General features: G+C 44.7%; 1 protein-coding gene across 5 annotated transcripts in view; it reads right to left on the reverse strand.

The window, feature by feature from the left end:
- The window catches only part of NRP2 (neuropilin 2), a 112,677-nt gene extending 109,609 nt beyond the window's left edge, over positions 1 to 3,068 (reverse strand). For all 5 annotated transcript variants that reach the window (XM_011992468.1, XM_011992467.1, XM_011992466.1 and 2 more), the window contains exon 1: positions 2,169 to 3,068. In XM_011992468.1, the coding sequence (XP_011847858.1) occupies positions 2,169 to 2,241 (73 nt within the window). In that variant the 5' untranslated portion in view covers positions 2,242 to 3,068. The remainder of the gene's footprint in view (positions 1 to 2,168) is intronic.
- Positions 3,069 to 14,310: the final 11,242 nt, after the last annotated feature.

Here is a 14,310-nt window from a genome sequence, read left to right on the forward strand (position 1 = left end):
CGCACACCGGGTGAGTCAGAGGTGTAGCCCGGCCTCGCCCTGGCCACCCGCTGCCGGCTCCCCGGGTGCCAGTCCGTTGCTCCGCCCGAAAGCCTGAGCACCTCACCGCTTGAGATCGCATTTTGGGGAGCTGGAGGTCCCCGGCAGGTCCCAGCTTCGAATCCCACCCTGAGATCCCACCCCGAGTCCGAGGTTGCCCCGAACTCCGCGCCTCTGGGCTTCTCTGGAAGTGACGCAGCACTGCCGGGGGTTGGGATGGGAGGAGGTTCTGCAGTGAGCGCGGGAGGCAGGTGGCAGAGCGGGAGTGAGTCCAAGCGGGTGTCGCGCACACACGTACACACACTCCAGGCAGCGCTCGGGGACAGATGTGCGAACATCTGGGGTAGGAGATGGCCCCTGAGTCTTCACGACCCCTCCCGCTCCGCACAGCACACGGAACCTGAAGTTGCATGTGTGTGCGCGCCGGTGTGAGTGCCAGTGTATGCGCGCTCACGCGCTGGGGCCTACCGGAGTCCGTGTCTGAATACATAATATACTGTGGGCATCCTCATGGCGCGCGCGCGTGTGCACACACACACACTGCGAATCACACAAACATACATAATTTACGCAGCATCCAGGTCTGTGAGAGGTAATTTATTTCCGCTTCAAGCTGGGAATTTAGAAATAAGGCAAGAAGGAATGGGGGGAGGCCCAGAAAATCTCCCCAAGTGGGACCCCCCACCCATCCCTTTGATAGGATTTGCAGCTGCCCTGAAGACCACTTATGGCAAAGAAAGAACTGCAAACCATTTCTTTGCCAAAGAAATGGCAAAGGCATTTCTGAATTTTCTTCCCCCTTCAAATAAATGCCCAAGCTTAAAGTGGTGCGTGTGCTGGATGGGGGGCGTGGAGAGAAGGAAGGGTGACAGTACCAGATGCAAAGCTAGGACCCACTAGCTGATGTTCTGGGGGATGCCCAGGAGGCTGCAGAGTTAGCCCTGCCACTGCCGCCATCACCTTGCAAGTGCCTTGGGTGAGGGCACTTCGGGAAGGCTTTTTCGCCTTTCTTTCACCCGTTTCCTCCATAGATGGTTTCTCCATCTCCAATCACCTGTAGCAGCTGCTAAGAGTTTTGTTGTCAGATTCCAGACACTGTTCTCAGTGAGGTAGAGAGGCTCACTCTAGAGAGTGGTCCCAGGAAGGAAGCACAAACCCCACTGCATTCCCCATGGATTCCCCTTTCCAGAGCCTTGCCGCTCCCCACAAATGCGGTCCCCAGACTGTTCTGGGCCTCGAAGTGCTTATCTCCACAGCAGCCTGTCCACACACCCTTTTAGGCAGTGGTTGAGAACAAATTCCACTCAAAAGTTTCTAACCACGAGTGAGAGACCTTTGAGGGCCTGCAATTTGTTTTAGCTAATAAGAATTTCTAAAAGAACATATGATTTACTTTCCCAGACGATATGTGGATGAAGAGAGAAGAGACCAACTGTCTTGGTTGCCAGCAGTGCCCAACCCCAAGCCCCTATCTCAGCCACAAGCCAACTTGCTCCACCAGCCTGAGCCCTATGATTCTGAGGCATAACCAGCCATTCTCCAAAGAGTCTACAGCATTTGAAAACCAAAACTAAACTCTTGTCTTTCCCAAGCCCTTCAGTGAACATTGCTCAATGTAGCTAAGTGGAGGGAATGCAAATGATTTATATTTCACTGGCTAGTTGGAGAAACTCAAGGGAGATGTGTTCTGCTTCAAGACAGGGGAAAAAAATTCCCAAAAACTGTAATGCAAAGGCTTTGTAGTATTTTTAAACCTTTGATTCAGTCCATATGTGACATCTGAACACCGCCAAATTCTGTTTCAAAACACACACAGACACACACACACACAGACACACACACACACAGACACACACACACATATACACACAGACACACACCCACACAGACACACACACACACAGACACACACACACACAGACACACACACACACACTCCTAGCAGGAGAGAAAAGTTGGGTTTTAGCAACAGTGGTGGTGTAGGAAGGGCCGGCTGGGATCTCTCCTTAAATTATTGAGTACTGAGGAAGCCTCCTTCTGTGCCTTTCTGCGTGGCCTTCCTGCTTTAGCGGTCGCTTTTAAAGGGGAAACCATGTTGCAATAAATAGAAAAAACTTTCAGTGGCTTACCTGGTTGGCCTCTCACTTGGTGTCTTGAAAAGTAGAGGGCTAAGAAAACCCAGGTGAGAGGAAACATATCCATTTTGGAGAAGGTGGCTCTCTCCAGAGCTGGGTTCGTAGGTTTCTTGTTTAAATCTTTGTGTTTTTCTCTCTTATTTTCTTCCGTACAACGTCTTATGCAGAGGTTTCTAATGGTCAGTGTTTCCCTCCTGAGTCCTGGTGGCTTGTCTTCACCTTTATTCTTGCTGGAATTTCCACCTCACCAGGAGGAGAGTAGCTTCTGAAATCAGCAAAGAGGGAACAAGCCGGGAAGAGGACACGGCTTTCCTCTCAAAAACAAAACGCATGTATGTTCTCTCCAGTTCCTCAAAGTGTCATTTCCTTTATCCTACAATATCACGAGTATTTCCCGAAAGCCAAGCGTAACAATAATGATAATAATAATAATAATTAAAGCCAAGACTTGCCTTGGGCATCACACGGCCCCCAGGCAGCTGTGTGATCTCAGAGGCATAAATTGACACACATCCCGCGGCACCCTTGACGGACACGCGGGCAGAGGCAGCAGCCGCTGGACAGCCGGAGTGGAAGGCGGCCGCCCTGCTCTTGTCCTCGCCGGGTTCCCCCGGCGGGAGCCTCCACCAACGGCTACACCCGCTTGGCCAGCCTCTCGAGGGGAGTCTGAGGAAGGAAGCTGCTGCTGCTGTTGCTGCTGGTGGTGCGGCGGCTGGGATCGCCTGGGAGTGAGCGAGCCCCTCTCCGAGTTCGCTGGCGCCCGCCCTCACCTCCACCTCGCCCAGTGTCTGCGCGGCTGAGGATGTGCTGGGGGCCGGCTGCAGGCTGGTGCCTCGCTCGCGATCTCTGCCTCCCCTCTGGCTCCCCACTGCCTTTTCAGGCCGAGCAGCATGTGGATGTCAGAGCCGCGGCAGAGCTATCCGATTACGCGCCGGCTCAGGGCCCGCCCCTTCTGTGTTCCTGATTAAAGAGGCAGCCGCGGAGACGCGCGGCGCAGAGCCGAGTGCCGCGGCACCCACCTCGGGCGGGGCGGCGGCAGCTTCTCCCGGGCCGCCGCAGGATCGAAGTTAAGGCGGCGCCTACCCCACAGCCCCTCGCCCGCCCCGCATCTCCCGCTCGCCCCCGCGCACCTCCGCGCCGGGCCTCCAGTGCACCTCCGCGCCGGGCCTCCAGTGCGTAACGCCCTGGGGAAGAAGCGCCCCCCGGCACCTCCAGGGCGCGCTGCCCTTGGCCGTGTCGCCCCCACCCGAGGGAGACCCCGGGGGAAGGGGGGAAAGCCTTGTTCCCCCTAAATTCCACGACTCCGATGCCACACACGCAGAATCCAACACAATGCCACGCGCAATGGCGTTACAAGAGGAGTTGGGTGGCGTACGGTGTTTGGGGTAGCAAGCCGGTCGGCAGCTCAGCCATGCGTTCGAACAGGCAGCGGTGCGTGGCGGCGACACACACCGTCAGCCCGGGCTGAATAAAACCCCAAACACTCGCTGCGTTTACTACTCAGATCCTTTGTTATGTCCCAAACATGCTCTGCTCCTCTCTGGGTTAGGATTTCGTTATCCCTGCGCTTTTAACTTGTAACTATCCGAAAAAGAGGAAAGACTTTCTTCAGCAAAGGATTTCTTCAGGTAATTAAATTGGATTCCCTCAAGTCCCCCCGAAAAAGTATGGGTGCTTGAAGGCTTCTCATCCAAATGCTACTGTAACTACGTCTATTCACATTTCCCCCCATAGAAACGTGGTCACAAAGCCCAGAGAAAGAAAACAGCATTATGCCAACTATTTTTAAATGGAGCCGTGAAAACTGTTTAGAGGGAACTGCAAGCTAACAGTTGGGGAAACACTTGTATCTTTGTTTCTGAGGATGGCTTTGTGGATTCCAAACTGTCTTGCTTCACCAGACACCTATTACTACATTATCATAAAGACTCCCACAGAAACAGCCTAAATTACACCCTGCACATGTACACCTTTTCTGCCACAAAAGAGGTATATGAAAAATAAGAACATTCAGAAAACTGTTTACAGATTAAGATTTTTTTTAAATTAAGAAAGTAAAATTTTCCGTAGATTAAGAAAAATACAGTTTCGGTGACAAGGAACACACACCTGACTGTCCCATTTTCTTCTTGGCTTGCACTTGTGGATTCTTCTGGGTGGTTTTCCTCCTTATCTGGACTTGCCCATTAGCTTTGTTTATCACTTTTAGTGTTTGAAAAATCTGTAACTCCCACTTAACTGTTATTTACACTGAGATAACCAAAACAAAATTCAATCAGAAGTGATTTGCAAATAGTTGAGCCAAGCTGTGTTGGGGGTGGGGTGGGATTTTAGAGTGGAAATCCACAGGCTGAGTATCACGCAGTTAATCTCAGATGCCTGGTTGGGAAAGGCACAGAACAGAGGCCTCTGAGCTCTTTCAGGGAGCATGTCTCCTGGCTAGCCTAAATACTGCCTTTCATTCCCTCTTTGCCTCCCTCCTTCCCCTTCCTCCCTCATTTCCTTCCCTCTTCCTTCCTTCCTTTCTAGGCTTGAGAGAACATCCACATCATTAAAAACTCCAGACTTAAATTTCTCCTCTTTAAAGCTCAATTGTAAAGAATGACTCCAAGCCTCAAATATTTAACAAAGTAAAGAGGCAGTTTGGATTATTAACCTTAAGCAGAGATCCTAGTTTATGTCATTGCCAAGATGCTAATCTAAGGACAAATAACACTATCTGTAGTGACAGTCCCTGAATAGAGGGTCATTTAGTATCACCTCTCCCCGCCACTCACCAGGCATGCCAAACCATTTTAGCCAGTGCCCAACGTGGGAGACTCCTATTTCTGAGAATAATGTAGCCTGGGTTTAGGTGAAGGGCACTGTGAAAGGGGCAAAGAAGAGAGAAAAAGAAAACCTAAAGTCCACTGGAGAACCATAAGAATGACAACCCTGGACTTCTGGTCTTGGGGTCTCAGGGATGAAGGTCCCCATCAGGCTGCTTCCAGAGTGGAGAAAAGTGAGAATCAGTTTTATTCCTGGACCTGGTTGCCCACACTATGACTTTTCATTTATCAGAGGTGTCATACAGGGGATGCTCACTTACTTCCTGGGAGTCCTCTGTGCCAGGGCTGCAAGACTTCTCACTGCCCTTGAGTGAAGGCCTCATTTCCTGCAGCTGGACAGAGAGTGAGTCTCAGGTTTCCATCCCTGGGGACTCAAGCTGCCAGACCATTTTTTAATCCTCTAGGGGGCAGCACTCAATAAATAATGGTAACACCACCTAGGGTCACACTTCTGGTGGTTCTTTTAATTGCAAGGAGTTCAAAGTGCTTTATCAGACCAGGGAAGATTCAGAGTGAGGCCGATCTCTCCCCAGTCTACTCTGAACAAGACCCCACCGGCCCAGGGAGGGCTTAGAATTGTTTTAACCTAAGACTTCCAAGGACTCTTGCGAACTAAACACAAACCCCACATGTGCCACATGGAAAACAAATCTTTAGGGAAATTCTTCACACTGGGGCTGGCTCAGACCTGCCAGTCTTGTTTCCCTCTAGACTGGGATCTCAGGGGTTGACTGCAGTTGGTTTGGTTTCCACCAGAGGTGTAGCAGTAAAGAGCTAGGCACTGTGCTTTTCAGCATTGTGTGAGTCCACCTCCCTGGCCCATAGGGAAGCCTGACTACCCAAAGGCCAGTGTCAAGAATCGGGTTTGTGAAAAGAAACACTGAGCTGACTAGAAAATAGCTAATTAGTGAAGCTGAGATTCCTGGCCACATTACTGACTCACCTAGGATTTTTCATGTCATTATCCTTAATTGTAAAATAATACTAGATAATCCATCCCACATTCCATTCCTTTGACGGGAAGGGATGTGGAGGAACATGAAACGGATTGGTAAATGATGCTAAGAGAAAGCTGTTACCAAGCCACACCCCCGTGGAAAGTTAAGTGTTCCCCGCTAGACAGTCCCAAACCTTAGGGTATATCAACATCACCTGGAGCAAGTGTTAAAAATTCAGATCCCTGGGAACCATCTTCCTGCAGATGAAATTCCTTGGGTCTGGAGTGGTCTTTGGGAATCTGTATTTTTAACCCACATTTTAGGTGATTCTGATGCAAAGCCTCCACAGACCAGTAGTTGGGAACTTCTGATCTGATATGTTATATTTACACACAGCCTTCCATAAATGCTCTTCCGTTGAAGGAAACCCGGACAAGTATTCCTACACATTTCCTCTCTGGGTACTTTTCAATATGGGGCAGATGTTTCAGGTTTCTTGGAAAAACCACCAAGAGCAAGTTCTCGAAAATGCTGGAGTGGTGGAATTCCCAGATTTACCTGTGACCTTTAGCAGCAACTGCAGAGAGCCAATTTGAAAACACCAAAAGCCTCGCCTCATGCAGGCAGCAGCTTTGCAGGGACATGTTCAAAGTACCGGCTGATGGGTTTATGAGCTGGAGTCAGACCTTTCACCACCAGCCCACTCAACCATTGGTGGTTACTAGAGGTTCGTTTCAGGTATGCGTTTCCATCTGTGTTCATCCCACTGTACTTACGAAATGCTCATGGATGCATGACTATGCCAGAGGTATGAGAGCAAGACAGAGATTTAGGTCTTGCCTCTCGGGAACACAGGATCTAAAAGCTCCAGAAGTTTCATGCTTCCACAATAGATACCATGTGTCACATAGCGCTTCCCCTTATCGGAGCCCTAACATCAATAAGCTCTCACCCTGAAAAGGGGAGATCTGAGGCATAATTGCATCTTAATCTGTAATTTACCACACTGCCCTAGTTAAGGTTTAGCTACATCTGTCTCAGAAGCTTCAGTTAAAATGGAATAGGTCCTAATTTATTAGTCTCTCTTTTGTTTGATGTCAAAGTCCAGGTTTCTGGTCACTAAGGTTTTTTTTTTTTTTTTTTTTTTCTTACTCGCCTTTTAAAAAATCAACTTTTTTTTCTTCAGCATACTTGAATATTGCCCAGTAGTTTCTATTTGACATTTCTATTCTAAATCGATATTTCTAGTATATTCTATTTGGTGGGTTTCCGGAATCCTTACAGATTTCCATAAAGTATTGAAATCTCCTTCACTCCACACTGTGTCTATATCTCATTTCTTCCTCAGACACAAACACTGGATCTGGTAGGAGGGACCCTTATGAGACAAAATTTAAAAAGCAGCAGCAAAATGTGCAAAATTCATTCAGACCTCCCTGGAATCCTTGGAAAAAGAACCTAAAGAAGTCCCATTGCTTCCTTCAGTCTGCCTGGCTTTAGCATGAGTCTGATCTCCCTATGCTACACTAATTTTTCTACCTTTGAGGCATAAGTATATCAAAAAGGCCCAGTCAACCCTCTTTCTTAGAACAGCACTCTCTAATAAATCTTCTGCAAGGACAGCGGTCTCTGTGCTGTTCACATGGCTACTGGGCATTGGAAATGTGGCTAGTGTGAATGAGTCACTGAATTGTAGGTTGTATTTAATTTTATTCATTTAAATGTAAATTGCCACAGGTGCTTACCACCTACCATGTTGGACAACTCAGTTTCAAAATCAAAAGACCAGAGCTGAATAATTCCCATAGAAACCCACAGAAATTCACACCCTTATCAATCTCTGTGGTTACCACACTTGTTTGCCAAGAAAGGAACCCCAGTATCAGCAGAAGTTCTGACTGCCAAGGCAGCATTTGAAAATGCTCACTGTCTGTTTGACTAAGGAAGACAAGGGCTAGCTTATATTCATATTATTGTCTACCATCCTGTGTTCTTTCTACGCTCTCTCAGATGACTTTCCCAGAGCACTCACCAGGAGTCAGGGTCTTTATGATGCTTCCCCAGCTTCAGGCCTCAGCTCCACTCGTCAGTGGAGACCACTGCAGAGAAGCAGGTGGGGGCAGCAGAAACCTTGAGGACAGGGCAGCTGGACATTCAGTCTCTACTTGGGTGTCCTTGAAAATTCTGTTAACCAATTTGGAACCACTTTCCTCACCTACAGAATGATGGGTTGATTTGAATGATTTTTAACCTTATCTGGTTTTGAGTTTTGGCTATGACTATTTCCTGATCCCATTCTCACTCATGGATTTAAAACTGGTATTAGTCTGAATTCCATAGGCCAACTTAAGCAAGTTGAAATTAATGTTCTTTTATCCTTAAGTTGTTAATGTACGGGTGGGGCTTCCATGGATATTCCATCATCGTAGTATTTGCATTGGGTACTTTTCTCAAAGAGCGAGTGCTCCTGAGTATGTCAGGCATCTTGGCAGGGCTTTTTGAGGAGGTATTTTTCAACAAGGCTTTTTCTAGCCTATCATAAAAACACAGATTCCACTTGGGATTCACAACCAAAGGCCAATAATTTATTTGTAACATCATAGCACTTATAGGTTATGCGATTGGATATTTTAGGGATATGATATAAAATTTTTAATCATTCAGAAATATTTTGAACAGAAAATTCCCATTCTCTTACTAAATTCATAGATGAATTTTCTTGGAAACTTGAATCTTCCACCCACGAGTGCACATTACTTTGCCTTCATTCACATGCATATGTACCCTATCAAATCCCCCACAGATTTGTAAGGGATTTTTTTATTGTTGCTATTGCTGTTTTCCAATTTGTAACCTGTGACTTATGGTGCCTTAATTAGACATCTACATGTCAGGTGATTGTTACATTATGATGACTATAGCTGCTAATTTGAGCATGAAAGTCTTGATGGAAAGGCAGTAGTCAGGGAGTTGACCTTTTGCTATTGAGGAGACTCCAGGGTGGGTTAATTCACACCCACCATAGTCATTAGTTCCCACTCTCCTCCTTCATATTTACTCCTACACAGTTTACAGAGCTGCCAATCAACCCTTAGTATCTGGATGAGCACACTGATAGGGAGGGGCTGGAATGGCGCTTGCTTTCTGCTGCAACCAAGAAATCATTTATAGAGGCAGTCTCCTTTTCAGTCTCCAGACTCAGATACTATTTATTTATTTCAAAATTAAATAAAAAAGAAAATAAGTAGTACATATACATCTTTTAAAAATTCAAATTACACAAAAAAGTATCCTGTAGAAACTTCATACCTGTCCCTTAGTTTTCCAGTTCAGTTCTTCCCCATTGATGCAGATTTTGCATATTCTTCCAGAGATAGTGAAACGATATTGCAAGTTAAAAGCAAAGACACACTTTATGTTTCTCTCTAACTTTCCTTCTCTAGCTCTTTCCCTCCCTCTTTCCTCTAGTTCAAAGCAGTAATGATCTTGAAAACCATTAGGGGGCAGCTGTGACCAGAAAAGGAAACAACAAGCAGCAATGAGGAACTAAAATCCTAGAGGGAGAGAGATGAAAAAGGAAATGAAAGGAATGCTAAGCAGAGAGACCAGCCAAAGAGAAAAATGGAAAAAAGAGGAAGAAGAAGAAAGAAAGAAACACAAGCATTATAAAACAAAAGGAAATGGAGAGCGAGGTGATGATATTAAAAAGCTAAAGGCAGTGTGTGTGTTAGAGGAGGGATAGCTTAATGAAGGCTAGAGATTATCTGAGGTTTTGCTTTGGTGTGGTTTGATTTGTTTTTTTAAAGCAAACCTGTGGAACCCGATTGACTCAACGTTAGCAGAAAGTAGGAAGTGACCTTTTTCAGAACTGGAAGGCATTTATTGTGCTGGACTTGACATTCTCAGGACATGTTTCAAACTGAAGGGTTCTGAGCACCCTCTGTCCATTTGGGCTTGCGAAGTGGTGGGTAGGACTGAGAGGAACAGCTCGCTTCCCTTACATCTTCAGAATGCTTAGAAATGCTTTCAGGCCTCAGCAAGACAGCGAAATTAACCTGAATATAAAGGTGTAATTCTATTTCTCAGGGCAGCAGAGCTAAAAAAACGAAGGAAGGGGCTTCTTTTGAAGCCGATGCCATAATCAAAGTGCTTTCAGGTGTATTTCAGGCATACCTCCCCTGGTTTCAGCAGGCTAACTTCATTAAAGCTCCTAGCTACTGCTTTAATGTTTTCTAGGCTTTTCTCCAGGGTACATTAAGCAGAAACAAGCCCTCATGGGAGTCCCGTACCCTGATGTTTTGCATTGTGGATGGAATGCAGGGGCAACATTTATGCTGGAGTAATATTAAATGGGAAATTGTTTCTAGAGCACAATAAATATGATCACTTTTAGCCGGTATCTTCTTCTCTCTTTCTAATCCAAACTTTCCCTCCCCACCTTTAAAAAAGTGACAACAATTTTAGGAAACCCTGGTCTAGAGTCATCAGAAAAATCATGGAATGCCTTCATTTATAATTTGCTGAATCTGATTCAGAAGGTAGAATATTCCTCAAGCTGCCCCAAACTCTATGCCCAATGCTAACTTTTATTTTAGGATCAAAGGCACCGGCTCTCGGTCGCATTTGTTAGACTCGTATGTTTACTGAAGATCCAAGATGGATAGAGTCCACTTTGGGCATGCTTGGGTTATAAAGAAAAAGCCTGGGGTGCACTTGCCCTAAGGAACCCTTAAGCCCTGGACCAGATGAAGCTGGAGATTTCTCCAGTGGCCATTAGAGTTTTGATGGATTACAGTAAATTGCAATTTGACCTATTTTGAACAGTGGTCATTTTGCAGAATGTGAGGTTTCTCCTGTAGCCTAAAGTGAGAAGCTCTCTCTAATCCCACCTCTCTCTCTCTCTCATTCCCTTTTTCTGTGACATAGATTCCCAGAGTTTAGTTTCTGAGATGTTTTAAAATTCATTCTGGAAACTTGTCCAAACAAAAACCTCTGACCAGAAGCAATTTGCTTCCCTTTAAAAAGTACCCTAAGGTTAAATTACATATTTACTTGACTTTGTGTTTCTTTGCTAGAATTTGGCAAGGATCTAGCATGTGAAAACATTTCCCATTTGATTTCTTATTTCATTTAATTATAACTTAGAAGGAATAAATGTGATTTTTGGCCATTCAACACACCTGAAAGTATGTGTTCGTCTTGCTGTATTTGACTCACAGTATTCTCATAAATAGTGTGGCTTCTCCAACACTGAGCTCCCCTACTCCTTAGAAAATGGAAGAGTTGGTAGGGCGCTGTGGCTCACGCCTGTAATCCCAGCACTTTGGGAGGCTGAGGCGGCAGATCACTTGAGGTCAGGAGTTTGAGACCAGCCTGGTCAACATGGCGAAACCCCATCTCTACTAAAAATACAAAAATTAGCCAGGTGTGGTGGCAGGTGCCTGTAATCCCAGCTACTGAGGAGAATCACTTGAACCCAGGAGGTGGAGCTTACAGTGAGCCGAGATCGTACTGCTCTCCAGCCTGGGTAACAGAGCAAGGCTCCATCTCAAAAAAAAAAAAAAAAAAAAAAAACAGAAAAAAGAAGAGTTACACTTTAGGGGAGAGGAGTATTCTGGGGCAAGTCAACTTAATAATATTATTAGACTAAAAATATAAGACAACGTATCATAGGGAACTCAGGGTCCTGAACAGGGATCAGGAGACCTAGATTCTGGTTCTGGCTTTTGTGTTGATGCTGCGTGCGCCTTGGGTCCCTCGTTTCATCTTCTTTTTCCTCACTCATAAAAAGGCAGGTTGTTATTCCACAGCAGTGACCCTACCAAACTATTCAGTTGAATCTACACTTGATAGAAAGCAGGGTCCAATGTAGAGCCCTTGTTGATTTTTTTTAAAAAATGTATGGAACATATGCTATATGCCAAGCTCTGCATGAGTGGAATAACAGCCAGTACATCTGTGAAGGTGGCTGTTCTCAGGAGCTTCACTTCCTTAAGGGAAAGACAGATAACACTCAGGACAGCAATGAGCAGGATATTTCAGATGGTGATAATGAGTTCTAAGAAGAAAATAAGATAATGTGATAGACCAGGAAACCAGCAATCAGGAAATCTGGTTTAGCCCTTCCACTAACCAACGCTCTAATGTAAGCAAGTAACCTGGCTCAGGCTCAATCTCATCTTTAAGATAAGGGGTCTTACTGTTGTGTTACATTAGTGTTTTTCAGAGTTCAGACTGAGATTCGTTAATGGGTTATAAAATCAATTTAGAGAACTGTGATCAGCATTTTTAATGTAATAAATCAGAATAAAATAAGAATATGTATTGTTTCATGAAACTGGTTTGTATATACATAAATATATATATCCATACATATATAATATGTATATAAAAGGATATATATATGAAATATACACATAAACATACACAACTGTTCTGGGTCCCATGTAAAATATACTTTTGTGTATATGAGTTGTCATAGATTAGATGACCTCTAAAATATTTTTCAGCTTTCCAGCTCTGATTCTATTAAATTTTTATAGCAAGGGCCTAATGTAGCATAGTTTTTATTTGATTTTACTTATCATTAAATAAATAGTAGTATTGCTCTCATCAGAGAATCACAGTGTTTAACTCAGTTTCAGTTACATGATCAGTGCTTGATAAATGTTTTTTGAATTAATGGAAATGAGATTTATATACTAGGTCTTAAAATAAATACGGCAACCTGATATGAATCACCAAAAAACTTACCAGTCAATGCATCAAAATAATTTATTATATTTTCCTAAATGCCAGCCATATAAACCAAATTCAAAATTTTATTGCCCTTTCTTTTTGTGATACTAGGAAGAGCCTTTTCTTAGAATTCTCAGAAACTCTGTTAATATTAAAAGCAAAAAAATAAGAGCTTAAAATGTTCTTCCCCAAGAAAGGCAAACTGCTTTCTTCTTACTTATAACTGTAATTCAATAAACCTCTAGACTGTTTAAAGAAAGAAAAGAATTAGTACAGAAATTTTTCTATTTCTTTTCCTTAAGGACCCAGATAATTCTGCCTTCCTAAAAATTCCCTGATCTTGTGAGTTTTAATTTCCTAAGCCACCTTTTTCAGCATGCCAGTAATTTTACATTAATGCAGACTTGTTCCTTAGTTATGGTTTAAGTAGTAGGCTTCTCAGTCTCAAAATTATTATTATTATTATTATTATTATTATTTTTCAGATGGAGTCTCGCTCTGTCACCCAGGCTGGAGTGCAGTGGTGCGATCTCGGCTCACTGCAAGCTCCGCCTCGCGGGTTCACGCCAGTCTCCTGCCTCAGCCTCCCGAGTAGCTGGGACTACAGGCGCCCACCACCACGCCTGGCTAATTTTTTGTATTTTTAGTAGAGACGGGGTTTCACCATGTTAGCCAGGATGGTCTCCATCTCCTGACCTCGTGATCCACCCGCCTGGGCCTCCCAAAGTGCTGGGATTACAGGCGTGAGCCACCACGCCCGGCCTCAAAATTATTTTTTTAATTATACATTTGATTAGAGAATAGATGACCCAAGTCTTCCATCCTTCCTCTCCAGGAACCCTTGTTGACATCCATTGGGATGGGAGAACCAGACCAAGGAGATCCCATTGAGGAATCAATGATACATCATCCTTAAGAAAGAAATGAGTCAGTGGACCTCACTCACTGCCCAATGCACATTCCTATGAGTTAACTTTCGAGTGCATTTCCTTAATTGCCTGAAAATACATGATCAGGCAAATTGACTTGGAGTTTAGCAGCGCTATACCCAATCTTCTAAATCCATTCCCTCCCACCTTCCCCAATGGGGCAGATACGTATATACCAAGAAGCAGCATCAGGAAGCCGGCACCCTAGATGAAAGGCAACTGCTTATCCAGAAGGCACCAATAACGCAGTTGTGTTTCCATTAAAGGGCACCTTGGCTTATGCAAAACTGTACTTTTGAGATACGATATAGAAAAGCACATTTTTGTGACTCAAAATGTAAATAATCTTTAAAAGGCACTATTCAAAGGGAGCCCAATTTTTTTTTTTTTTTATGATACCTTAAGTTCTAGGGTACATGTGCACAACCTGCAGGTTTGTTACTTATGTATACATGTGCCATGTTGGTGTGCTGCACCCATTAACTGGTCATTTACATTAGGTATATCTCCTAATGCTATCCCTCCCTGCTACCCCCTCCTCACAATAGGACCTGGTGTGTGATGCTCGCCTTCCTGTGTCCAAGTGATCTCATTGTTCAGTTCCCACCTATAAGTGAGAACATGTGGTGTTTGGTTTTCTGTTCTTGTGATAGTTTGCTAAGAATGATGGTTTCCAGCTGCATCCATGTCCCTACAAAGGACA

Source organism: Mandrillus leucophaeus, unplaced genomic scaffold (genome assembly GCF_000951045.1).
Source record: "Mandrillus leucophaeus isolate KB7577 unplaced genomic scaffold, Mleu.le_1.0 Scaffold411, whole genome shotgun sequence".
NCBI classification, from domain to species: Eukaryota; Metazoa; Chordata; class Mammalia; order Primates; family Cercopithecidae; genus Mandrillus; species Mandrillus leucophaeus.